This window comes from Gnatocerus cornutus, chromosome 7 (assembly GCF_029298725.1).
Source record: "Gnatocerus cornutus isolate USDA-ARS CGAHR chromosome 7, icGnaCorn1.1, whole genome shotgun sequence".
NCBI classification, from domain to species: Eukaryota; Metazoa; Arthropoda; class Insecta; order Coleoptera; family Tenebrionidae; genus Gnatocerus; species Gnatocerus cornutus.
In genome coordinates, this window is record NC_142239.1 from 18953976 (window position 1) to 18981045 (window position 27070).

The 27070-nt window shown below is 41.6% G+C and overlaps 1 protein-coding gene across 5 annotated transcripts; it reads left to right on the top strand.

The window, feature by feature from the left end:
• The first annotated feature begins 1927 nt into the window (after positions 1-1927).
• gus (splA/ryanodine receptor domain and SOCS box containing gustavus) lies at positions 1928-27047 on the top strand. 5 transcript variants are annotated; one of them, XM_088040421.1, is made up of 6 exons: positions 1928-2120; positions 12899-12960; positions 25366-25618; positions 25700-26045; positions 26101-26361; positions 26819-27047. In XM_088040421.1, the coding sequence occupies exons 3-6, from the start codon at positions 25526-25528 to the stop codon at positions 26956-26958; spliced, it is 840 nt and encodes a 279-aa protein (XP_087896547.1). In that variant the 5' UTR covers positions 1928-2120; positions 12899-12960; positions 25366-25525; the 3' UTR covers positions 26959-27047. The 5 variants fall into 5 exon arrangements, with proteins under 5 accessions (XP_087896547.1, XP_087896548.1, XP_087896549.1 ...); XM_088040422.1 differs by lacking the exon at positions 1928-2120 and adding an exon at positions 5770-5794; XM_088040423.1 differs by lacking the exon at positions 1928-2120 and having other exon boundaries at positions 12875-12960.
• Positions 27048-27070: the final 23 nt, after the last annotated feature.

Sequence of the window (27070 nt, forward strand, 5' to 3'; positions counted from 1 at the left end):
TTGTAAATTTACGATTTTTATTTATCTTTTTCCGGTGTTTAGTCTTTAATCATAAAATTTCACCTGTTTTTTGAGACCATTTTTTGGGCTTTGGACAATTGTCACCGCAATCTTCTAAGCGATGTTGCTCTAACATTTAATGGCCTTGTTTGTAGAGTAACATCGCTTTTGAATGAATTTGAGGACTTTTAAAAAAAAAATTCAGAAATACAGTATTTTTAACAGCAGGTTTAGCTTGAAATTTGACATTAAAGTAGCTATTTTTTTGAAAACTAAAGCTGCTCTTGAAAAAAAAATAACTGTTTCGTACTCAGAACGCCCTGTATATCCAGAAACCCCTTTTACATCTTTGGAAAAAAAGTACAATTGCGCAGTGATATTATTGCACAAATTTTTTTCTGAGTGGGATCAAGGCAAAGTAATTCTCCAGTAATTATTTCCCAGTATTTTTCTGCCCCAGATGAATCAAAACCTTTACCCACTTCTTTGTTCGTTTGAATTGTTTACGAAATAATCACCGCTAATAGTTTATTTTAGGTCAAAACAAATACAGAGTCATTAACAATGATTACACTGAAACTAGAGTAATGCTTCAACGTAAGCACCCTTATAATTTGCAACCTACTTTCCTAAATTATTTCAACGAAGCTGTAATTAATTATTGTCAAGCATCCAAGGCTTTCAGACGAGTTTAGTAAGCCTTGCATTTATGTACATGTTGGTAACTCTGTTATCTCCGCATATCAAAACATGTTTAACCTCAAACTGTCAATAAAACCACAGAATAATAACCAGAAGAGGCAGGTTCGGAAAAATCTTAGTTACTTTCGTTTCATTAAGATTTTAAGTTGGTTTGGTTAGTATGGGACCGAAACTTACATTTTACATGTGTAGAGTGAATGTCAACCCCCCTGTTTGAATTTGCCGCCTGAAAAAGTTTGTTGAGGGGAGTTTCGCAATTTTTGGCTAGCTGTCGCTACTGACTTTTCTGTGGTTCAAGATCAAACTGGCAAGTTGTACCAACATAAAGCGAATTCTAAAGCCTGCTATAGTTCGTACAGTGAGAGTTTGAATGACAGAAAAGTCTCTAAATCTACGCAATAAAAAGTGTACCATACGCGCGAAATTTAAAATAACAAAATAACCCCAGTTACTGACAACCCTAGGAATTTAGTGTTTTTAGTGTATTTTGTAGCATAATTTGCTACCAACCTATATGTCAACTGTCGAAATCTCCCAATCTCTCACCGGATAAACTATAGTGTACACTTTCGATTAACAGTCAAATGTGAAACGATCTTTATATTCTCTATGAAAAGTCAACTTTGATTGGACTTTGACGTTTTGCAACATGAATAATGACATTAAAGTATGGTTCACATTGGATTTATTTGACATAATTAAAAAATCCTGTCTAAAATTCCGCCGCCAAAACTGTACTAAAAAAAAATGCCGCTCATTGTTTTCAATAATGTAAATTTTCAAAAATTCTTGGGTGAAAATTAGACTTTCAATTCTTTAGAGAGAAAATTAGAGGAAAATTGAATGTAGCGATTTTTGAGGTCAACACGTTGTTAAAGTTGAGTGTAATAATCAATATTTAATTAAAAAATTGCTGCAAAAGGAAGATTTCAACTAATATTGATGATTATTGATAAAAATCGCTAGGGGCTGCTGCCAACTTAACTTTTTAATGAGTGGACCGATAGTATTGAGCTCTTTTGGTCGTCACTTTAGGATTTAGGTAGCGAAACGTCACAATTAATGTACAAAAATACCGAAATGATTTAAATTTAAATAAAAGTCGCGCTTGCCGATTAGGTCGCTGTTTTACCGGCGCTCTGCAACCGCCGCGCTGTCGCCCTCTCTGATTTTTTGCTCAAACCACGCCTCCCGGCCTGCAGAGCCCTCTTTTCAGGTCACATGACACAAACCAAATGTCAATTCAGTTGACAATTGCTTACCATTTCGAGCGCACAGTTATGTTTATATCGGAATAACCGTCGTATTCCGACCTTCTCGCCGTTTATTTTTCGTGCTAGTGCTCCCGCGCCCCCTTGAAAGTGTGAAAAAGTGCCCAAAGTGACTATCCCTCCAACGGCGTTCACCACCAAAAACTGGTAAGTTCCCGCAGAGAATCCAGTTGAAGCCTCTCCACGATCCTCTCATCCCCGTCCCCCCATGTTGTCTCTATTTATGTAAAAAGCAACCCCGCCGCTCCAGGGGGTTAAACCCGCCATGTTTGTTTGGTGTTCGCCCTGGTGGCTTTCGAAGTGACGCCGACGGTAATTAAAAGAATGACCTCGCTAGCGGCGTCGTTGGATTTTTATGGAAATTTCAGTTGGTAGCACGAATTATCATAATTGTCAACTTCGTCTGTTTGAAAAATTAACAGGGAGGTCACGTGGGTCTAGGTTTTTTTTTCGAGTTGTCATCCTGAGTGTCAGAGTTATTTTGTTTTGGGTCGTTATTTGAAATAATCTCGTGATAAGACGAAGGATTCCATGGCGAAATAAAAATATAAACTGGATTTGACGTGAATGTGACGTTGAGGTTAGCTCAATTTTAGGTTTATTTTTCTGGTTTTATGGCCACTGTAAACAAGTGTAGTTAACCTTACGTTCAATGACGAAGGGGCCACGTTTAGACAGGGGACGGGGCTATTATAAGATTAGAATAAGAAAAAGGCAAAAAAGACATAACCTCACTCGTTTCATTTCATTTCATTCGTAGTCAAATCAGGTGCTTTGTACAGAGGGAGCCAAAAAAGTGACGACCTTTACTGGTGGCCTAAAATTGAAACAGGTTTTGAAAGACCTTGAACCAGAGCCGGTTTTAGAAATTTTGATGCCCCGGGTCGCTTGAAAAACTGAAAACAAGTCATTGATCGAAATTTTTGACAAAAAGTCATATCGGGTAGGCCATGCATTTTGAACGTGTGTCGGCTTCTAGCTCGAAAACTGTCAAATCTCCCAAATATTAAGTTTTCATACGTCAAAACTGCTGCTGCGGTGGTGTTGGCTGCGACATGAATTTTGTTCTCAAAGCCTACTATGAATGGCAATTTAATAGATTACAGTAGCGAACCTAAAATGTTGTGTCACTGTTTTGACATGTCAACAGCATGCTTTGTCGTTTTAGACAACATTACTTATAAATGTCAATTTGACGAACAAAATTTTGGTTTACTGACTACACGATATAAAGGAGGTGATCAAAACTAGCAAATTTTCAAATGTTAATTTCTTAAAATGTCGAATGATTAAAAACTCAAAACAAAGGAGTCACGTAACTAAGACCATAATGGATCGAATAACTAAAATCAAAAAACGACAAATGTTTTTTTTTCTCAAAGCCAACTATGAATGGAAATTTAATAGACTACAGTCGCGAACGACCAAATCTTTTTTTGACATGTTACGAACGAGCAAAATATTGTGCTGTTGACTGTACACGATATAAAGTATGTGACTCACATGTCATATATCTCAAAATTTCATGTAACCAAAAGCCCAATGCAATGGAGTTGTCCAACCAAAATCTCAATGAATCAAAAGCCCAAACTTCCAAAAAAAAAAAAAAACTGTAAATGAATGAAACAGACTGAACTGTTTGTTTTGACATGTTGTTACCCATGTTTGTCGTGCGATTGGTCAATTTTTTTTACAATCAACTGTCACAATATAAAAGTCTCAGTAAATGAAAAACCAGCAAATTTCAAAATTTCGATTGATCAAAAGTTCGAAGTTATTTCAGTGAATCGAAAACCCAAATAATAAAAAAAGTGAAACATGATTTGTTTTGACATATTAACCATAAGGTTTGTCGTTTGATTGGTTGATTGTACACAACATAACCTATAAATGCCAATTTGACGCAAAAAAATTTGTGCTGTGTTTCATTAGGTCAAAAGCCAGAAAACTATCAAATGTCAAATATCTCAAAATGTCGAATGATCAAAAGCTCGAAGCTGTGGAGTGGTCTAGAAAGACCTCAATGGATCGAAAGCCCAAAATTTTAAAAAGAATAAATTAAAACAGATTGAACTGCATGAACGTTATGAAAATTGAAGTTTTGAACGGCAAAGTTGGTGAAATGTCATTCAAGTGTCAACTGTTAATAATAATTGATATTTGTGTTACTAGTGGGGTAGAGGCATCATTGCAATTACGAGTGTGATGAGTTACTTGAGAGGGGCGTTAGTTCGAGTCATTATAAGCCCGCTATCTCACGAGTGACATACAACGTTTTATCTACTTCTTATTAAATTATTCTACTTTTTTAATTCAAAATAAAATTGCAAAATAAGAAATTAAAGTAATAATCATAAGGTACCATCTTTCGAATTGCAAAAGTCGTAAATAAATAACGTTTATTATTGGATTAATATATAGTTTTGCAATTGATTGGAGTACCAACTCACAAAACGCTGCTTTAAAACATCGGAAACAATTGAACACCATGCTTTAATGAGGCTCTTACAGTACTAAAATGTAAAAAAGTGCTAACCAGGTTGTGCAAAGCATGGGAACTTCTTGGAGAACCGTTTACATTACCACATTCCTCCGATTTTTTCTTCCAAACGAGTTGCACATCCCAGGAAGTGTCTTAATTAAGGTCTACTATCCAACGATTCCCATGAGGAAGTCTAAATAAACATTACCGAGACGAAAAACTAATAATAATAATAACAATAACATTCCGAGTTTATCTTCGTCGGTAAACATGGCCGTCTGGATTTTCCTTGGAAGGTTTCAATTTTTTCCTGGTGGTGTCGTCTCTAATCGATTACGCCCAAGGGCGTCTAAATTTAAAGTAGAAGAAAAACTATTTCCAATCGATAATGGCGCGCATAATTGCTTCTATCAATGGCGAAGACCCTTTGTTTATAAAATAAAGATCGTGAATCATCGTGTGAATGGAAGAACTTCGTATTTTTATCGAGGTTGAATGGAGTAATGAGTAAGTGTCGGTTGATGGCCACGTGGCGCAATAAAACTGTTTTAATTGGATGAATATTTGCTCAGTTGATTGAGACGTTTCGATAGGATGAGCGTTCATCATCAGATTCTCTCTGTCCCAGTCCCTTCAAGGTCCACGATTGACATTTTCGTCGCGCTTGACACAGTTACATCATTCAAGGTCAAGAATAGTCTGTCCAATTTCATTAAAATTTCGCAACTGAGTGAAAACTGAGTGAAAATCCGAAGAAGCGTGGACGTACATCCAATTCGCGATTTGCGAAGCGTGATCCTGCAAACGGTTTCTTCCGGACTTTCATTGTTCGAAATCAACTGGTAAAAGTTCCATGAAGTCGCGATAATAATGTTAATTTCTCGAATAATGAGGTGTTATCGAGGACGTTCAGTTTACGTTTCCCCGTTTTAGTGGTGCAGGAAGAGATTCAACTCCTGCAATAAAATTCCCATAAAAATCTCTCCAGACTTTGTAGCAACAGCTTTATCACATTTTTCCACCAAACGGAAGAAACCGACCTTCCCTTATCACTCAGAACTTTAAACTCTCAACCAATGCGCAGTTTTAACCCCGAAAAGAGCCAACTATGCGCGTTTGAGTGCGCGAAACAATCGCAAGACGATGTTCAATTGTCGGGTGAAAAAAGTGACGGCGCCTCCTCCGACGAGGTGTTCCTCCGCGTCAATTTTCTTGTTATCCGTCGTTGGCTATTTTTAGACCGAGCAGACGTTTTCTGTGTACACGTGTTGGTGTTTTTAATTTTCTGTTGTTGTCAGTGATTTGTGATGTTATCAGGGGATTTATTAATTACGATAAGGTAAAGTTGGCTAACCTGTTGATTCGAATAAACCATTATTACTAATCTGAAATATGAAATTTGTTTAAATAGATCGTGAACTTTGATGCGACCTTTGATTGCACTTTTTTTGTTTTCTCTAGAACTATTTCGTCTTTCTCTGCAGCAACTTCACGCGTTATTTTATTAATCCAATTGTCTTTGATGACTCAGCTGTCATAAAAATGCAAATTAGTCCAAAGGTAAACAGCCTACTATCAGTTACTTTACGATTCGTTTCGTTTCGTCGTTCTCGCGTCATCTTCAGCACCCTTGACGACGGCGAAGTTGCGCCAACGTTCGCTTCGAATTACACAAAAATGCACCGATCATCGCAAATATTCATGTCATGACTCGCCAAGTATGAAATTGCACTTTCGAAACGATCGGAAAAAAATCACAGAAACGTGAGTTCTGTCAAAAATCGCAACGAAAACAAGATGGATGTGTTTTTTCCGTAATGGCGATTACGATTTTGTAAATAATTTCAGTGATAAAAGGTCATCGCAGTGTTGCAATTATTTTGCAATGGAATGAACGTTCCGGTGATTGATTACCTAGTGATTCCGAGGCAAAAATTGTGAACAATGTCGTGGAGTAGTTGAGCGAAATTTGCATAATTAGTTGGGTCGCAGGAATAAAAATTTTGGTATGAAAACGAATAATGGAACAATAGTCGTGATAAAAGAGACAAAAGACAATACGTGTTTACTTCCTTGTGTATTATATTGTCGGCAAAACTGTGTCTCGCCGGTAAAAATCTCTTTGCATTTCCGAATAAGTCCAAACAAAGCAGTTATTCAAATTTATGGCGGCATTTGTGTCATAAAGTCCAGAAATAGACCAAACAAAACAATTTAATATTTTGGAAATTTGCAAGTTTGATAAGTTTTTTTAGTTTTCGGTTTTTGGTAATTTGACGTTCTTCAATTTTCATAAGTTGGGCTTTCGATCCATTGAGATTTTTGCCAGGGGTTTATACTTCTCAAAAATGGCTTGCATTTGAGTTTTCCTGATTTTCTTGTGATTTCGTTCAACTTCCCTTTACTTCCTTGTGATTTCATAAAACTTCTCTTAATTTCTTTGAGATTTCGTCCAACTTTCCCTTCTTTACTTGTAATTTCGTGAAACTTCCAGTGAATTCCTGGTGATTTCGTACAACTTCCCCTTATTTCCTAGTGATTTTATAAAACTTCTCCTGATTTTCTTGTAATTTCGTGCAACTTCCCCTTATTTCCTAGTGATTTTATAAAACTTCTCCTGGTTTTCTTGTACTTTCGTGCCACTTACCCTTATTTCCTTGTGAATTCATAAAACTTCCTCTAATTTCCATGAGATTTCGTCCAACTTGCCCTTATTTGCTTGTTATTTTCTAAAACTTTCCCTGATTTTCTTGTAGTTTCGTTCAGTTTCCCCTTATTTGCTTGTTATTTCGTGAAACTTTCACTGAATTCTTTGTGATTTCGTCCAACTTCCCCTTATATCCTAGTGATTTCTTAAAAATTTCTGTTTTTTTTGAGATTTCCTTATTTGCTTGTTATTTTGTAAAACTTCTACTGAACTCTTTGTGATTTCGTGCAACTTTTCCTTATTTCCTTGTGATTTCATAAAATGTCCTCTGATTTTCTTGAAATTTCGTCCAACTTCTCCTCATTTGCTTGTTATTTCGTGAAACTTTCACTGAATTCCTTGTGATTTCGTCCAACTTCCTCTTATTTCCTGGTGATTTCTTAAAAATTTCCCTGATTTTCTTGAGATTTCGTTCAACTTCCCCTTATTTCCTTGTAATTTCGTCTAAATTTTCCTGATTTCCTTGTGTTTTCGTCTAACTTCTCCTTATTTCTTTGTGATTTCATAGAACTTCTCCTGATTTTCTATTGATTGCCCCTAACGATTTCCCGTGATTTTCTTTAGATTTCCCTGATTTCCTAAGACTGATGCACTCGAATCTTTGTTAGATTTGGCTTTGAAATTTTGAGATTTGATTGTTTTCCATATAACGTGGGTTATGTTGAGTACAATAGACCAATCAAACGACAGTCATTATAGTTAACGTGTCATTTATTTTTGTTGTTTTATTTGGGCTTTCGATCTATTGAGATTTTTACTCCATTAAACTCCATTAAATAGAGCTTTTGGTTATTCGAAATTTTGAGATATCTTACATTTGATAATTTAGTGGCTTTTGATCTTGACAACAGTAAATTTGGTCGCAAAATTGATATTATTAGGTTATATTGTGTACAATGGAGCAATCATACGTTAAATCTGATGGTTAACATGTCAAAATAAACAGTGAGATTGTTCCATTCCCTGTTCTTTTGAAATTTGCTCTTTCGATCCACTGAGATTTTTGTTAGACTCAATTGCATTGAACTTTTGCTTATTTGCAATTTTAAGATATCTTCCATTTGATAGTTTAGAGGCTTTTGATCTTATGGGACGTTTTTTTTATCGTGTACAGTCAACAGCACAAAATTTTCATCGGTCCTAACATGTCAAAATAGTGACATTTACGATTTAAAAGCTATGTTCGCGACTGTATCCATTTATTGTTTTTCTGCATTTTGGACATGACTTCATTGTATTGAACTTTTGATCTTTCGACATTTTGAGATATGTAACATTTAGTAGTTTGCTAGTTTTTGCTCCACTGGAATCACGTCGTTTATATCGTGTAGTCATTGTAGTGACGTTGACAATTTAAAAGTTTTGTTCGCGACTGTATTCATTAATTTTGTATTCGCCGTTGGCTTTGAGAAAAAAAATCACCTTCATTGTTTTTATGATTTTGGGCATTCTATCCATTGAGATCTTTGTTAGATGACTCTATTGCTTTGAGCTTTTTATCATTTGACACAGCAGATTGAGATTTTTAGGTTATGTTGTGTCTAATCGACCAATCAAACAACTCAACATAATTTTTTCTCGCGACTGTCGACTGTGTCCATTAGATTTTCATTAGCAGTTGGCTTTGAGCACAAATTTCATGTCGTAACTAACACCATCACAGTTGTTTTGACGTATGAAAAGTAAATGTCTGACAGTTTTCGAGTAAGAAGCTGACATACGTTCAAAATTTAATGCTTCTCATGCTATTTTTTGACATTTCGGGAATTTTTCTCTAGGCGGATCAGGAAATGGTTTAGCCACAAAACTTTTTTTTCGTTGACGTAATTAAAATCGAGGTTAGTGTCGATTGCGTATACCAACGGTGCATTATTTTTGTCGTCGAAGTTTTTTCTCTTTGATGACCTTTCGCCGATTTTTCGATGACACTTTCGTCGTACTTAGCGCGTCTAGATGATAATTAACGTCAAGGTCATCAATGAGGTCGCTAGTAAACGATTCTCGTTTTTCTATGTTTGTGTATAATTTAATTTTGCGATATAAATAGAAGGTACTCGCTAATTGTTGACTATTTCATCGGTTTTATTATAAACACACTTAAAAAATTATCAATTCAGGGTCAAGATAAGTGTTCATGTGATCCAAACCCTCAACCCTCATTGGTTGTATTCTAAATCAGACGCCATTTTCAAGTGATATAACCTCACTTTCTCGTTATCTTGATTAAATCATTGTTAATCAGTGCTACCAACTGAAAAATGTAATTGTTGGTTTATCAAGTCTGTTGAACTTTCGAGCCACCTATGATCGCATTCAATGTAAATAAAGTCGGAGTGTACCGAGAAAATGCCAATTGTATTTAAAAATAATAGAAAATATGTAAATCGAAACAGGAGTGTCTCAACATTAAAAATCGGTTTTCGGATCAATGAAAAACGACGTGAAAGTAGCACCACACCGCAAGTCCAGGGTCGCTCAGATGACTTTTTTCAGTCTTGTCTATTTTTGTAATTCCATCGTTGCGTTACACAAAGTTCAATGCTGTGAAACGCGGAAACGGCCGTGTCGGTATTGCAGAGTTCTGTTTTTATTGACCAAATTTGGAGACCTTGGTCAAACCGATTGACACACTGACCCAACAATTCGCGGTACGTAAACCTTGAGAAAAAAATAAAATACATAAAACGAAGCAACGAGGAGAATATAGAAAAATGTTTCTTACGCAAGAAGCGTATTTCGTTAATGGAAATAAACCCGTTTATGATTTCATTTCAAACAATGTGTCAAGTCAGAGTGGCACTCCTCTAGACGACCCACAAAACGAATTTCGAATTCGTTTTTTTGGGGAGTTTTGGGTTTACTATCGGTGGCTGGTACGACTAAAACGCGACCTTGGTGTCATTTCCCATTACATCAATTGATTAATTCAATGAGATTTTCAGGAAATCATAAATTTCCATGGGTGCGGGCTGCCCACGCTTTTCCCACCAGTATTATAGGAAACTGTAAAATTGCAGGCGCGCGGTTTAGTTATTCTTTACTAGATGGCGCCACCGTCTCAGACAGTGATGTGGTATTGTTGGTTGCATACGTCACTGGAAAATTGTGGAAGTTTGGAATTTTTGCCACCCCCAGGTGATTACGTCACTCTTCATTCACTCAACGGCATGAATAGGGGGTGTAGGGGGCGGCGCACCCTCGAATGAGCGCGTCATTTTTATTTGAAAACGTTTTGTTATTTCCTGAAAATCAAACTCTTCGGTAATATCGAAAGGGTGGAATGCAGGAACGTTGCTCGTCCTGCCGCAAGGACTCGACGCTATCGATTCGACGGCTGGCAAGCTCTACCCTCGACGTGCTAGCAACCCCTAAAACGAGGGACGTGTTTAATTTTTAATGGGTTTTATTTTAGCGCCGATGATCATCCCTCGTCATTACAGTTTAGGCGCTTTTTGCAACGTCCGGATTGAATTTTTTATTGGGGGCTGCAGCGTTGTTTTTCCCCGCTAAGTAACTCTCAAGGTTGTGATTTGACGTCACTTGTAAATTACCGTTTTTGCAACGTATGGGAAAACTGCGCCCATTTTATCGCGAATGGACGTGACGTTTCGCTCTGAAAAGCGGCGAAAATATCGGCTCTGGACGAAAATTACTGAATTTGCATAAGAATCCCGATCACGAAAACTAGCATCGAACGCGGTTTTTGTTGTTAATTTGGGTCGTTACCCAATCGCGAGCGGTTTTTCTTCATTTTTAATCGCACGAAACGTCGGTCTCGATTAATTTTGAAACGGAGAGCAAAATATCATCAGCCTTTCACTTCGTTCGACAAAGGTCAAATAATAGAGCGAAATGGTAACGACCATTTCAGGGTTAAACCCATAGAGCGTTTATACGTGAAAACATTTCAATGGCGGAATTAAGTCTTGATGGCGTTTTAAACGCGCGCGATTATGGAAGAAGAAAGGGAGATTTGAAGCAGTGCCATTTTGACGCACGCGGCGAGATTTGGCTCACCTCGAACTTTGAAAAGTCACGAAAACAATGAAATTTTCCTGATACACACACCCAGTGACCGCTCGCCTAATTTTGACTCGCAAGGTCCTCTCATTTGGCCGATTTACAAATTTTCATGCTTATTAACTCTCTGATTTGAGTGTTTCCGCTTAAAAAAAACCTCATTACGTTCTCTACGAGGCGTAGGTTTTCCAAACACTTGGGAAAAACGATAGTCCTTGGCAGTTGCCTAATTTCGGTGTCTTCGGCCAAGGATAATTACCGGCCAAAGGACGATTACGTAAGGAAATTTTCTCAAAAAAAAAAGAAACAGAAGGATGTCCGTCGACTGGTCTATAATAATTTTGACCTTCGACGAGTTTGGATCGTGTGAAAATTAGATAAACGGGTCCATCGACCGATTTCCTCGCACCTTTCGCGAAAATCAGCAGGTTTTTCGTCATCGCTGACATTGAAACGTAATTTCCTGCTAATTTTTTTGGTAAATGTCACGGGGGACGGCGGTAACGGTCGCTTTTCGGAGTGTCGTTCACACTGAATCCTTTCGAAATTCCGATTTCCAGTGAAGATCGTTCAAGGAAGCTTTTTTTGTCGGACGCAGTCGATGAACCGCTCGAGGTCGGAAAGATTGATTGATTAGAATGGATCAAGATGGTTTGATGGGAATCATTGTGCGTTTCAAGGAAAATCGTGCGTAATTTTTGTCATTTTCACACGTCCCCTCGCCTCACCAAAGTGTTTTCTTTGTGTGGTCAAAGGACCATCTGTTGGGTTCTTCGCTCCAGGTCTAATCCGTAGCTTCTACCTTTCAAAGTCCATGCAACTCCGACTAATAACACAAATCGAGCACCTGAGCTCAGGTATACAAGTTAAAAATATAAAGTCTACAGGCATAAAATCCATCAACTGAAGATTTTATACCTGACGACCGGACGGACCTGGAAAAAATTCGTCTTTTTTCGTCTCACTCGCTCGGAAATGTCTACGTTGTTATGGAAAGGTGATTTTTGAGGAAGTCATGGTCGAAGCCTTAGGAAAACGCGCGGATGTGAACACGAACTACGGAGTCCACGAGTGTAATTTCAACTAGGTTTGTTAACCCGCTCGACAAAATGTCGCTCGTACGAAATGTCGCGTGCCGCTCCGTCGTCGCGGTGATTGTTATTACGCCGAATAAAACAATATTGTCCGTCCTTCAACTTATCTTTCTTGCGGTTGTTCCGTTCACGCTACTCTCCAATGTGAAAACGTCGTCGTTCAAACAAAAGTCCCTTCTAAAAGTGCAGGTTCAACGGCATCGTCGTCTGGGTACTGCGTTGCGACGGCGAAGAACCATCTGGTCGACTAGACTTGGTACCGGTGAACGTTGACCGCTTCCAAGGTTGGTTTACCTGTGCCTTGGGTCTGTCTGAGTTTGGTCTGCTAATGGGGAAAAATTCGATCCTTTGTGTCGGGGCTTGAGGTACCATCGCCCCTTCGTACCAGGAAATGACCATTGGTATTAAAACGAAATTACCCAAAGGAAGTTCTTGGGATTTTTTGGCGAGCTAGTCATTGGCCTCGACGCTTTTGCGATCAATCAAAAATCCCATTTCGCCTCCAAGAAAAACATCCAAAATCGCTCGATCAAAAAAAATCGAGTTCATCGCGCCACTTATAAATATCCCAATTACCTCACTTATTAATATCCCACAGGAATTCACCGTTCTTGTTTTCCAGGACTTCCGACGACGATGACGCCGAACCCGAGAATGTTGACGTACAATCTTCGGATTTATTAGGTGAGTTTCGAAATAAACAAATTAGAAAAATCGATTGTGGGGACGAGGGATGGCCACCCTCTGGACACGCTCTTTATATGGGTTAAAGTGGGAGTTCGTCGACCCCGTGCTCCCCCTTTCATAATTTTAATTACAAATAATGAAATTTATGGAGGCACACGTACGAGCTTCGATGCGAGGTTTTTATCGTCGCACGGTAGATTCAGATAATGGGGTGGAGGGAGGTTAAAATACAGAGACGGGGTTTTAATTTTTTTGATAATATCTCGGGTTTCCCCCAAACTTGAAAGCCTCGCAACCCACATATATAGTTCTATTGTGTGTAAGCTCCGTCAAACTTTCTGTAATTACAAAGCTGCCGTGTAAGGACATCCACTTTGAGGAGAAGCCGGCGCTGCAGTTCCCAATTTAAACACTGGAGGTCTACAGTTGGAAAAATCTTGATTTTTAAGAATAATTCATCGCGTTTTTGTTTTCCCCTTCTAAAATGTACTTGAAACGCTCGGTAGGCGTCACGGTTTTGAAACCATCTGCCTTCATTAACGGACGACGATAATTTAAAAATATTTAAACGACGCCTGTGACCCTGTACGTGTGCATATATGTGTAATTGTTATTATGTAATTGTCTTTGTGTGAGCGAACAGCGGCCACTCCAAGGTCTAAATTTTTCAAATTCCCCCATTTTTCGGCCACCATTCAAAACCATCGCAATAGCGTGCGATCGTAACCGTTTTTATTATTTATGTGCGACACAATCGCTTTACTTTTCCGTTTCGTAACTTTCTTACTCTCACCTCTATTCACTCTCACTAGAATTTTGCACAATTTTTGCGACTTTCACTGGGGTGTTCCGCAAGGAGATGTCTTAGGGTCGTTACTATCACATTTTTTTATTAATCAAGCCACCTAGTAACAGACGGGGGTTGCTATACGTGGTGGCAATTTCATCCCCTCTCGCTCCATTTTGATTTGTATGTAAACGCGATTCCGGTCGGATTATTACGGAGAATTGCCGCTCCTGCCAACAGCTCTTTGTTACACTCCGGGGTGGTTAGAGATGAGCGCGGAACGATATTGCGAGGGGGAGACAACCCTTTTGATGTAGGCAGTGGTGTTTTTAAAACGTGACCACTGCGGGTGGAAATTGATAGAGTTCGGTTTTCCCGCTGATGGATGGAAAAGCGGCAGGAACAGTCACGCCGACGAAAGTTTTCCTAGAAAGAGAATTTCCTGCTGGGAATTCACCTTTTAAGTTTGAATTTCTGTTGAACGAATAATAACTCGTAATTTTTTTTTTCTGAAAGTTATTTAATATTATAAACAGTTTTGGATGTCTGAAAGCGCAGGATTTTGATTCTAAACATAATGGTCACACTGGTAAAGCATTTCCTGCAGAGAATTTTCTTTTGTAATTTGAATTCCTGCTGAACGTTTGCCATTTGAAAGTTATTGAATTTTATGGCACCCAAAATTCCCCATTTCTACTGGGGGCAGGGGACAGGAAATTTGGACAAATTCACGTTGACGAATATTTTGATTTGACTTTCCTGCTTTTTCAGTTTAAATTCCTGCTGTTTGCTATTTGAAATATTTTTGACCGTCATTGAAATTTATGGTGGTCACATTGGTGTCACGTTTTTTTCTATTCTTGCTGCTTGGCAACCAAAATTTCTTATCTTTGTTGGGCTCGTGGGGCAGGGAATTTAGACTACATATTTAATTCACGTTGGCGAATATTTTGATTGTAACAGAATTTGATTTTTTTGTAGGGAATTTACTTCTTGCTTCTTCAGTTTGAATTCCTGCTGAACGATTCTTGAAAGTTATTGAATTTTAATGTGCTCACAATCGTGTGGCATTTTATTTATTTCTGCGGCCGCATAGCCAAAATTTCTAATTCCTGCTGCGAAAATTGGGCGCATAGGACAGGAAAATTGAATGTTTGAAGTCGCAGGATTTCAGTTTTAGAAGTGGTGTGACATTTTTTCGTTTTTCTGCTGTTCGGCACCTAAATTTTCCAATCTCTGCTAGGAGCATGTAGCAGGAAGTTTGGATGAATTCACGTTGCCGAATATTTTTGATTTCCTGCGGGGAATTCATTTCGTCAGTTGGAATTCCTGCTAAATCTATGTCATTTGGAATATTCTTGAAAATTATAGGATTTTATGGTGGTCACATTTTTTCTAATTCCTGCCGAATACTTTGATTTGCAGGGAATTTGCTTTTTTAATTTGAATTCCTGTTGAACGAATAATAACTCGTAAAACGAAATATTCCTGAAAGTTATTTATTATTCTAAGCAGCTTTGGATGTTTGAATTTGCAGGATTTTGATTCTAATAGTGGTGGCATTTTTTCGAATTCTTGCTCTCTGGCACCCAAAATTTCCCATTACTGATAATCGGGGGCAGGAAATTTAGACCAATTCATGTAGACGAATAACATAATTTGTCTTTTAGGGAATTCACTTCTTCAGTTTGAATTCCTGCTGAACGTTTGCCGTTTGAAATATTCTTCGGTCATTGAATTATGGTGGTCACATTGGTGTAGCATTTTTCTCAAAATTTCTCATTCCTGCTGCGAAAATTGGATGCGTGGCAGTCACACGAATTCACGTAGACGAATATTTTGGATTTAATAAAATTTGACTTTCCTGCTGGGAATTCGCTTCTTCAGTTTGAATTCCTGCCGAACGTTTTTAATAATAAGTCGAAGAAAGAAAAGAAATCGCAGGATTCTAAAAGTGGTGGTCACACTTGTATGGCACTTTTTCGTATTCCTGCCGCCCGACCCTCAAAATTTTCCATTCCTGCGGGGGGCAGGAAAATAGTTACGTTGGCGAATATTTTGATTGTAACAGAATTTAATGTTCCTGCGGGGAATTCTCTTCTTTACTTTGAATTCCTGCTGGAAATTTCTATTAATAATACCTCAATGAAAGAAGCGAAGCTATTTGAAATCCGTATTCCTGAGAGTTCCTTAATTAAATTTTTTTGCAATCGCAGGATTTTGATTCTAAAAATGGGAAAACTTTTCTCCCCTGCTGGGCGCCCAAAATTCCCCATTTCTGCCAACTTTTTCCCGACGTCGAGACACATATTCACAAAAGCTAGTACACCCTCCAGTCGTCCAGTTGCTTACTCGTCGTCCTAGCCTCGACTCTTCGCAAGGATTACCCTGATCGCCGCCCCCAAAAACCGCCCCTTTGTCGTGTCGTCGCAAGTGCGATTTTCGCCTGCGACGAACCAGATCAATACTGTATGCTATTGGTTTTGGTCATTACGGCAGCGTACACCAATGGCGTTAGCGCGCCTCTACCCTTGCACGTCGACGACCCCTCGGCGTCGGGCGATGTCGGCGAGCGTCGCGACGCCTCGGTCGACGTACGATGGAATTTCGCCGAGCGAAAAACGCCAGGGCAGGGCAGCAAAAAAACACAAAAATTCAGAATCTTAATTTAATTAGCCATTAAAATAGACGCGTTGGTCTCTCCTGCTGACTGACGGATGTGGCAGGAGAACTTGTTATGGTAATTTCAGGGAAAGAAGTCGGATAATAAAAAATTTTGTGGGGTTAAAGTTGCTTTTTATTCGTCGTAAAACGCAGGAATTCGGACGAATTTAGATGGAAACGTCACGAAATGCAGGATGCAGCCAGCAGCTGGCGGCGACTGAAACTGAGATTTTCGGGTAAATTTTTCGTTCTGTGAAATCTAGTAGTCCTTGAACTTGCCCAGCCTCCTCCGTTTGTGGAATTTTTGCATTTCGCGTGTCGCACCGAAAATATCCGTCATCGCCGCGGGGTGCGCCCGACGTCTATATCTTTTCAAAATTTCCCGCTTTCGGTTCTCGCTCGCGATTGGTGGGCGTCGTCCGCGCCTCCCTACCAGGACCAATGGCGTCGTCGTACACGGTCGTCCGTCGCTGGCGCACCAAGGTTAGAGTTTAGTGTTGGCGAGCAGCGGACATGATAACTTCTCCCCTGCTCGGACTCTGTTGGCTGCCTGGAAATAACCGTGTTTTGAGTGTTCATAGTTTTCACAGTAAGATTCTCGGACGTTTCGTGTGGAATCATCAGTGTTTTTTGACTATCGGACAAGCCGTCACTCCGTATGTCGGATTTTGGAATAGTGTCGCTATTTTTCAGCCGTCAGCACATCCCTTTAATATGGAAACAAGGTATTTATCACGGCGGTGGTGAAGTGGCGGCGGCGTCGCGACGCCCATACGCGAACCGTGTTCGTGGTGATTCTGTGCGAATTTGGCGAGCTTGTGACGTGCAGTGGAGTGACTGTGGTGGAAATGTCAAAATTTGTGCCCATTGTGGAAATCTTTCTCGCTTCTGGTCGTAACAAACTCTAATTATTTTGCCAAAAAACCGCCGTTTTTGGTTTTTTGGACAGCTCGCGGAGTGTCAAAGTTCAAAATTTTTGACCGAACAGTCACCAAAACGTGTTTTGTGGACCAGTTGTGAAAGACATTTTCAGAAATGAAGCCCTCTAGTTGCCATTTCCGTTTTGGTCAATGTTGCCAAAATCTATTTTTCGAAAATCGCGGCCGATGTGAAATTCGCAAGCTGCCAACTTTTTGAGACCTTTTGTCCTCACCCACCGCCCATTGTCCCATCACAATGGCACGATCGTCATTGTGATGGTAGCAACGATGGGACCGTTTCTTTCTTATGCGCAGAAAGAAAAACACAAAAGAGATCAAAAACTCGGCTGGCTTCCCAGGGTCGCGACTTTCACATATTTCATGGTAAACGTTACGATCAATGGGACGGAACTGAGAGAATTAATGGGAATGGGTTCCAACGGCTGCGTTTCCACCCAAAAGGGACGACCGCGCCGTCGTTCCAGCGCTTCTAAAACTCCACCACCATTGCGGTGATGGGAAAAATTTTTGATTTGGAATTTTTTGATGCGTGCGTGACCTCACCAACATGTAAACAAAAGACGTCTGCGTGTCCTTGTCACGATGTGTGTCATCGTCCGCACATCTCGAATCTTTTGCCGCACTCGGCGCCGCTCCCCGTCGACGGTGGCAGGAGGTAGAGTGTCTGGGAGTCAAAAAAAAGATGAACGACTCTCTCGAGAGAAAAAATCATCGAAGATACCGTCGGGACTGAAAACATGGCTCGTTCGCCTTGTGGTCGGACGGTTTCTTCTTTTTTGGTTCTTCGGTTTCGTTCGATCGCGCGGTTTCCCTTCTTTCTTCGTTTCCGGCGACCACGACACAGAGAACGACCACGAACAATCGGTTTATTTAATTCCGAATATTGTTCATTGTGTTGGCTGCGCTGGAAACAATCGAGGGGCGGTGGGAACTAAAGAAGATAGATCAAGGCGGGGGATCCACTCCAACCAACATCCAAAAACTAACGAAATTTCCTCACCTCTTCTTCGTTTCGCAACATCCTCTTTCTTTTGTTCGTCGCAAGTTCAACGTCCGGTTCGGAACAATGTACAGAATTTCGGCGTTGTGATTATCACGTCGGACGAGGAAACAAGACATGGAAGTATTTTTTTTTTGGGGATTTTTGGACCGACCCTGAAACGCTTTCGAATTGTCGTCATTGTGCTTTTTCTTTTTGGTGCTTCATAGCCGCAGGTGCACGACACGTGTTTAATCAGAATCGTCCTTGGTTTTCACGTTTCCTGATCAATTGAAAAAGTTCCTTTGTTGTGTGCCGGTTGCGAAAGGTTGGGTTTAATTACGGATTTCGTTAATTGTGCGCCAAGGTTGGGGAGAAGCCTCACGTTGCCGTCGTTATCAGCACTTTTCCCAAAACTTTCTATTTTCCCTTCTGCGAAGCTCAGCGCGCAGGTAACAGCTCCCATAAACCTAACAAATTACCCTTTGAACGCCCCATTCCCACTGCCCAGGTAGAAAAATCCTAACGGTTCGAAGCCCCTCTTGAAGGAATCGTCGCTAATTACGAGAAAATCACCAAACCCAACGGAATTTTGTTTAGAATTAAAATAACTTTCCGACGCGCTCTGGCTAATCCGGATTTGCCGGATGATCCTCGATGGTTTGCTCTCAATTAAGTCGAGCTGTTGAGAGATTTTCGCGAGTTTTCCGACCAGCACCGTGGAGTATTTTTTTCAGCGAGCGTCCACATTGATCGCTCGGAAAAGCTCTCAGTCGTTTGACCCATTTCCCGACAATGTAGGTAACGTCCCGGCAGCAAATTATCTCCGAAACTTCCGACGCCCTGAAATGCATTTAGTGGCGCAATATTGCCACGTAAACATGAAAGAAAGTCCCCGAAGGTGCGCAAATAAAGAGAAAAAAATGCCGTGTTTGTCTTGGCGACGCTTATCGGAGCTTTTTATTTTATCAGTGCGTAATTATTGAGCCGGCAGCTGCGTTCCAGAGGTGGATTTTTGGAATTTTCGCCTCACATCTGGCGCGTCTGGTTTTTTTAAAAGGCGAGATAACGTTTTCACCCTTTGGGGTTGGGGGGCAATGTTGGCAGAACGTGACCAACGGAAGGTCCATCTAAAGCGATATTTAATAACAATGGGCTCCTTGTGGTACTCCGTCTAATTTCGTTCTCTTTGTTTCAGGTACGTACTGCTGCCGGTCCTGGATATTTCCGGCGATGCGGGCGCATTTCGCCCCAAATCAAAATTTCTTTTCGTTTAGCTCTCGTTTAGCTACCTGCATGGAAATGCGGTTGGTATGTAGGTCTCGGTTTAACCCTTTTGCTTGGCTTTCCCATGCCCAGGAAACCGGTTTTCGGGCTCGAAAGTCGTTAAGATGATCGTCGTAACGGCGAGATGAAATTTTTTTCGTGGTATTTTTAGACCCGCGGTAATTTGTTTACTTGATTATTTTCATCGGGCGATGAGCGTCGTTTCAAGGCTTTTCGTTTAATTACGTTTAATCGCATTTATATGACGCGAGTTGCGTACCTTATGGCGATGCTGAAGGTAAGGTTCGCCAGTCATCACAGTATAAAAAGAAATTACGGGAAGACTTAGTAATGACGAAATGGTGTTTCTTATCGGGCGGCTGGTGGGATTTTTGTGGTATTTCTTCGAGGAATGTCACTGCGGTCGCATTATAAATAGAAGAGGCTCGAAAGTTGATCCTTGCGGAGTCCGGGAACTCCACATTTGTGATTTTTCATCTTCGTTCCAGGCCAAGGCGCTTTTCTGAGGTCGCAATTTCACAATTTATTTCCACCGCCATCGAAAAACTGTTTTTCTCTCGTCTTATCGCATTCTCTCCCCTCTCGACCTCTTCGCCGCGCTGAAACCATTAGTATTCTTGGGGTGAAGTTGGACGGAGGGAAGGTAGTTTTGATAGACAGATATCGAACTCAAGGGTAGTTTTCGAGCCTTCGCTTCAGTCGGTTCGTGCGATGGATGACGATGGATCGTGTGAATGACGCTTTAGAGTGGATAGTGTGTGTGCCGTATGATCTACGGCATTTCGTCGAGGAGGCTATGAAGAACAAGTGAGTATCGATCGGACACGTGGAGGCGGCGGCGGCAATTTCTCGTGTGCAACGGCCTCGCCGCGAATTATTCAATTATGCTAATCGACACTGTTAAGATCAATAAAGTAATAAATTGTCCGACGAGAAAAACAACGCGAACGGCAATGTTTGGGGGATTTTTTTCCCAATGTTTGGGCGGCGGTGATTTCGTAACGTGTGGAAGACCTTGGCGAAGGTTAAATGAGGAATCAAAACATATTTACCAACGCGACTAGAATAAAACGACAACTTTGGGTTTTTTCGGAGCGAGCGCAGCGAGCTAATGCCCTTGAAAACCCCTGCATTCTCGCTCTAGAAGGCCTTGAAAGCGTTTCCACCCCCCCCGAAGAAAACCCTCCATCGATCCGCCGCCCCATGCCACCCCCGGTTTCGAACGAAAAATCTCTGTTTATACCAGGGGTGAACGATCTCTCGGTCAGCTGTTCCGTGAGGGGTGGTTAATGTGCTGGATACTTTTATGATTCATGTGTCTGGAACAGGGTTGTACAAAGTCGACGGCGCAGACGAAACACTTTTTTTTTCACGTTGGTAGCATCGACATCGTGACAGATGTTTGCCGTTTCCGGTGGTGAAATGTTCCGATTTGAAAGTGCAACAGGTGGCGTTGAATTTTGAGTTTTTTTCGAATTTATGTTTCGGATTGCGTAAAATTCAACGTTTTTTGCGATTGGAGGCTCGTAAAGTCGTTTTTACGAATCGAAACGCGCAAGGCTGTTTATTTATTCATGATTTTTTTCGAAAATCGAAATTTATGGACGTTTTACGGGCGAAGGAATTTTATGCGAGAAATGAACGTTTTATTGATACAGAACGAGAAATGATTAAAAATTGATGCAGGTGCGTGGATTTTCGTCGTGTAGACAGATGTTTTGATGAAAGTGAAAATTGGAACACATTTTTTAGGTTTCTCTTCATTTTGCTGCGACACGTGCGGTGGCTTTTCGGAAATTCGAACTCGTGGGATTTTCAGTTCGGGGGTTTCGGACATTTGGTCATTTGAACTTCTAGAATGTGGACGTTTTAACATTTTGTGACATTTCAAAGCCTCTTCTGACGCCATTTTTTTTCCTTTTTTATTGTTAAAGCGAAAATTGGGATCAATTTTTTAGATTTCACTTCATTTCACTGCTACACGTGAGGTTGGCTTTTTGGAAATTCGAACTGGTGGGATTTTCAGTTCTGGTGTTTCGGACGTTTGATCATTTGAACTTCCAAAACGTTGATGTTTTAACATTTTGTTCATTTATTGCTTGATAGGCGACAGGCAGGGCTACCATTGCACTTTAACGTTTCAGAGCTTCCTCTGATGTCATTTTTCAAAGTAAAAATTGTAACAATTTTTTTTAGATTTCACTTCATTTCACTACGACCCGTGCGGTTGGCTTTTTGGAAATTCGAACTCGTGGGATTTTCAGTTCGGGGGTTTCGGACATTTGGTCATTTAATTTCCAGAATGTCGAGGTTTTAATATTTTGTGCATTTATGTTTCGACATTTCACTGTTATGACGTGATGTTGGTACCCAACTTCACCGCATTGAACAGGCAGGGCTACCACTACTCACATTTCAGAGCCTCTTTCGACGTCATTTTGTTCTTTAATATTGTTCAAAACGAAAATTGGGAAATTCGAACTCGTGGGATTTTCAGTTTGGGGGTTTCGGACATTTGATCATTTGAACCTCGAACATTTTGTGGATTTATCGCTCGACATTTTGCGGTTGTGACGTCATGTTTTACCTAACTTCATTGTGATAAACAGACAGGGCTGCCAATGCACTCTCAGATTTCTAAGGCTTCTTTGACGCCATGTTTCTTTGATATTGTTACCTTGTAAACAACAGTTTGTTGTGTTGGCCCACCTGCGTCCCAAATCTGGGCATGAAAGGAGAGTTTTCAGCCACCTGCACTGGGGCTATATCTGTTCCTAGAGCACATGTACTAATAGGACGTGAGTGGGGGAGGTCCGCCATGTTGGTTTTGGTGCCCTAAGGGTCGTAGTACGCTCTACGATCCGAGGCTAAAAATAGCGTGGGGTCGGATTTCTTCGCTCGTGGACACGCAGCTTAACCTCGACCCCACACAGTGTAAACAAACGACAGATGACAGTAAAAATGGCCGCCCTGTCATACAATGACGAAACGATCAAGTGAGCGAGGCGCCTAAAACTTTCGCCGAATTTTCATCCGTTCGTTTTACATAAACGCCCGCCAATTTCCCAATTGAAATAGAAAGTGAACCGTCGCCGTCGTGTAAGAGCCCGTTTCGTGCCCCCTACCGTACATCCTCAGTCAACAAAACAAGAGTGCAGCAACAAATTCGGCAGTCGGCCGTGTTCGCTTCTCCCTCCCTTCATCTCTCCTTTTCCCTCTCCATCCGTTCTTTGTTCGTTGCGTTCACACGTGCTTCAGTTACCGCTGAGCAGGCATGCCAACCGTCGGTGTAACGTTACGTCCGTTGTGGTGAATTTTTTTTTAAACAGTTCGTTACGACAAAAAATGGAATACGCCAGACGGAAGTAAGTTTTTCACGGCGAGCCGACGACGATGTTGCGTGGAGGCGGCGGCGACGCCGCCACATCGGCTACTGCGACGCTTTCGTCTACCGGATGTTGTGTGCTGTTGGTTTTTTTTTCGGAGTGAAATCGTGCGCTTTTGCGAAATGTTTCGTTTCTCAATGACGTTGGCTAATTCGAAAAGGGACGGCGGCGGCGGTTGAGGAGTGGACGATGTGAAAAGCTTGTGGTGTTGTAACATGTGTTACTTTCGAACAGCTGCTATTGCAGAACGTGAAATTTCTGAGAATTGTTTCGGATATAATTGAGTGGAAGGAACGGCAGTAATTAGGCGGTTGGCAACAATGAGACTGTTTTTTGACAGTTGTCACACGACCGTGTGAGATGTTTTGTCATTGTTTTTGTCTTCTTCGAGGCGCACCTTCTTGATTGGAACCGCAGGAATTGTGGCGACTTACTCATTCCGAAGTATTAGATAATTAATTTCTCCGTAATCGAGACGGGGATTTTCTACTTTCGTTTCTACCGGTCGATTGCTAATTCGGTGGAAATTGAAATTTTGTTCTTTTGGAATCGTGAAACCGTTGCAAAATTTCAGAAACTTTCTTTTTCACGCAATCAGAACGGGGATTTTTCGTTATCAAGCACACACAGGTCGCAACGATCTTTGGGGCGTTCGAAGGGTGGGAAGGGTTGCAATGCTCCAAGGTCGCTGCATTTCCAAACCAGTAACAGCTGGGGAGAAGTAATCCTGTTAGGTCTCCATTATTCGCCGCCTCTTTTGTTGGAAATGAAAACAATCTCCCAAAAAAAAATGCTTTCATAAAGAAGTGATACCAAACCGAATCGACTCTTTTTGGGTGTTTGATTCTTCACCCTCAAATCGGTTTCGAAATCTTGACCACATTGTTGCCTTGTGCGAAATAGCAAGGGTCTTAGAATGCCCGTTATCTGCTTCCCAGTGCTAGTTTCTATGACACAGCTCGCTTCTGGTAACCGCGGAACTCGGAAATCTTCACCGTCATCGAAAAATCTCTCGTTCTGCAAAATTTCACCAAGGTCGGTCGATTTTCCACCAACTCGTTTCTGATTATTTATTGGGAAGCCGACTCGAAAAACTGGGTTAACAGATCGGACAAAGGTCGAATTTCGTAAATTTTTTCGTCTCATTCATTTTATAATTGTGTGTTTTTTTTTACGTAACTTACTCTCTTTTCGCGTGTTCATTAGCGTGACCGGATATCCGCAAACAATTAGAATTTCGACGCCGTCTCTGACTAATTAGTGACGGTTGCTTCTTGTTCTTCCGAAGATGATGCGGGACCTTGTATGCCGTCATGACCTTCAGTGAAATCATCAGTTTTGAAAGTTTGAAGAAAATGATTATTCCATTGTTTTTTATGTGTGTCAATGGTTGGGGACGGTTGCTAGCCAGACGCAGCGTTAACGGTGCCGATCGTCGCCAATATAGGTCAAAGATTCCATCTGTCACGTCACGTGAGCGAATATTTCAGAGCCGTCCCTGTCGCAGGGCGTCGCCGGTCTGCGTCCCCTCTTCTTCACAATCACCATTGAAAAATCGTGTATCGCAACCGAACGCTGTTGGTCAATATGGCCGATTGCTCCACGACGTGACGCAACGCGAGCTTTCTACAAACATACGCGTAGACGTAGGCTTTGACGAAACGAACGTTTTCTGTCCGAGATGATGAGTCACGACGTCTTGATTGTCATGAGCTTTGTCGAGTCAATTAAGCCCGAACGCGTCTGATTGGTCCAAGTTAACGTCGTTAGTCATGAAGGAATTGGCCGATTGACATTGGGACCGAAACAATAACGAATCAATTGGCGGCGGAAAAGTTTCAACGCATTTCAAGGTTTCACTCTGTATATGTTACCAAAAAAGCGCGATTTCAAGGTTTTCTCCCGTCTCCGTGACGTCAGATTTTCGCTCCTCCGAAGTGAGAGGATCTCTTCGTCGTCGGCGAACGAGATTATCGTCAAGGTCAAGATCACGCCGATGATCACGAAGTTTCACGCTCTGCTTTCTTACATAATCAATGAAAAATTTCACAATTGTGAAAGCTACTAAACCCGGCAGTGGCGTCCGTCGTTACACAATCCATTATAATTCCCGTTTAATTAGAGAAAGAGAATTCGGTCTCGTTAAATGAAAGTTTCGGGATCTTCTTCGAGGAGGTTGGCTATTTTCGTTCGGCGACGTGGGGGACGGTTGCGTCATCGGTGATTAAGCGCGATTACAAAGCGAGGCACGGACGCCCATGAATGAAGGTGGCATTTCCGGAAGGTTTGTCGTATACAGGGTGTTTGTTTTTGGCGTGTTTGGTTGGAGCAGTTGGTGATGGTTTTGTTTTTGCACAGGTACAAAAGCGGCATTCGCAGCAGCGCAGTGAGAAGCAGCGTGGTAGCCAGCGGAGGCGGCGGCGGCGGCGGCGGGGGCAGCGGTAGACTGTGCGAAGTGAGGCGAGCATACAAGGCGGCCGTGGTGCCGTGCAAAACGGGCCGACGTAGGGCCCGGGGCATGAGCATGGGCCAGAAGGTGTCAGGAGTCAAGGCTGTTAACCGGGATGCAGCCGCACCCTACAAGCCCGTCATCCCAAGGGAACTGGCGCAGGTACGGTTATGTCCAGCTATGTATAGCTCGGCGTCTGGGTTATTTCGGGAAAGCGGGAAAACTACACCACTTTGCTTGCAGGATTTCGCGCGTCCACCGCGACTCGACATGCTGCTGGATATGCCGGCGGCTCTCAGGGAGACCCAGCTCAAGCACAGTTGGAACCAGGACGACCGCTCTCTCAACATCTTCGTGAAAGAAGACGATAAGTTGACGTTCCACAGACATCCGGTGGCCCAGAGTACAGACTGTATAAGAGGAAAAGTGGGATTCACGAAGGGGATGCACTGCTGGGAGGTGTGCTGGTCGACGAGGCAGCGAGGGACGCACGCGGTGGTCGGCGTCGCGACGGCGGAGGCGCCTTTGCATTCCGTCGGATATCAGAGTCTGGTGGGCAGCACGGACACGTCGTGGGGGTGGGATTTAGGTAGTTGATTCCCTTCACCCCAACCAACCTCTAAACTGAATTCTTTCATTTTCAGGACGCAACAAATTGTATCACGACTCGAAAAATTGTCCCGGTGTGACGTATCCGACCTTGTTAAAGCCGGACGAGACTTTCATAGTGCCCGATAAGTTTTTAGTGGTGTTAGATATGGATGAAGGGACGCTTAGTTTTGTTGTGGACGGCCAGTACTTGGGAGTTGCGTTCAGAGGGTTGAAAGGGCGAAAACTGTATCCCATCGTCAGTGCCGTTTGGGGGCACTGCGAAATCACCATGAGGTACATCGGCGGATTGGACCGTAAGTACCCAACAAACGACGAATTTTTTCCCTCTTTCGAATAAAGCCTTGACATTTTCCCCGATTGCAGAATTCACTTCGGTAAACAATGCTAATTACATAATCTGATAGATTTGTGATTGTATAAACTTGACACAGTAATTAAGTTGTGTAAACAATGGTGAAAATGGAGGAGACGACGCTGGCACGATTTTCAAACTCGAAATGTTCGCAACGTTGTTTTTTCCTCGGATGCTCGATCGATGAAATCACTTGTGCGTCACGACGACCGCTGATTGAATTTCCACCAAAGACACGTCGTCGTGACCTCAAGGTCGGAACGCACGAATCAAATAAACATTTCCTGGCGTGCGATACATTTGGCGCAAAAAACGTGCTTCGTTTCATTGATGTTTTGCTTTGAAACTTCGAGGGTGCCCTTGGTTCGATCAGCAATCTCATGAATGTTTGTTTCTAGCTGAGCCGCTGCCGCTGATGGACCTTTGCCGCCGTGTGATCCGCCAACGCCTCGGCAAGCAGCACCTCGAAGAGAAAGTGATGAGTTTGCAGCTGCCTCAAGCCCTACAGACTTATCTCTTGTACAGAGATCGCAGATAATAACAGTGCTGTTTAGTGCAGTGAAGTGTCTGAACAATTTAAATCAACGTGTCAGCCATCAGAGCAACCAAAAAAAAAGAAGAAAAGCGAGCAACACGAAGATAGAAGTACA

What these genes read in the sequence shown, in the direction of transcription:
- gus (XM_088040419.1), top strand. Translation starts at nt 16,928, where the DNA reads ATGATAACTTCTCCCCTGCTCGGACTCTGTTGGCTGCCTGGAAATAAC. An exon ending in GTCGTGGGGGTGGGATTTAG is followed by an intron (nt 26,046 to 26,100) that starts GTAGTTGATTCC and finishes TTTCATTTTCAG; the next exon opens with GACGCAACAAATTGTATCAC. An exon ending in GTACATCGGCGGATTGGACC is followed by an intron (nt 26,362 to 26,818) that starts GTAAGTACCCAA and finishes GTTTGTTTCTAG; the next exon opens with CTGAGCCGCTGCCGCTGATG.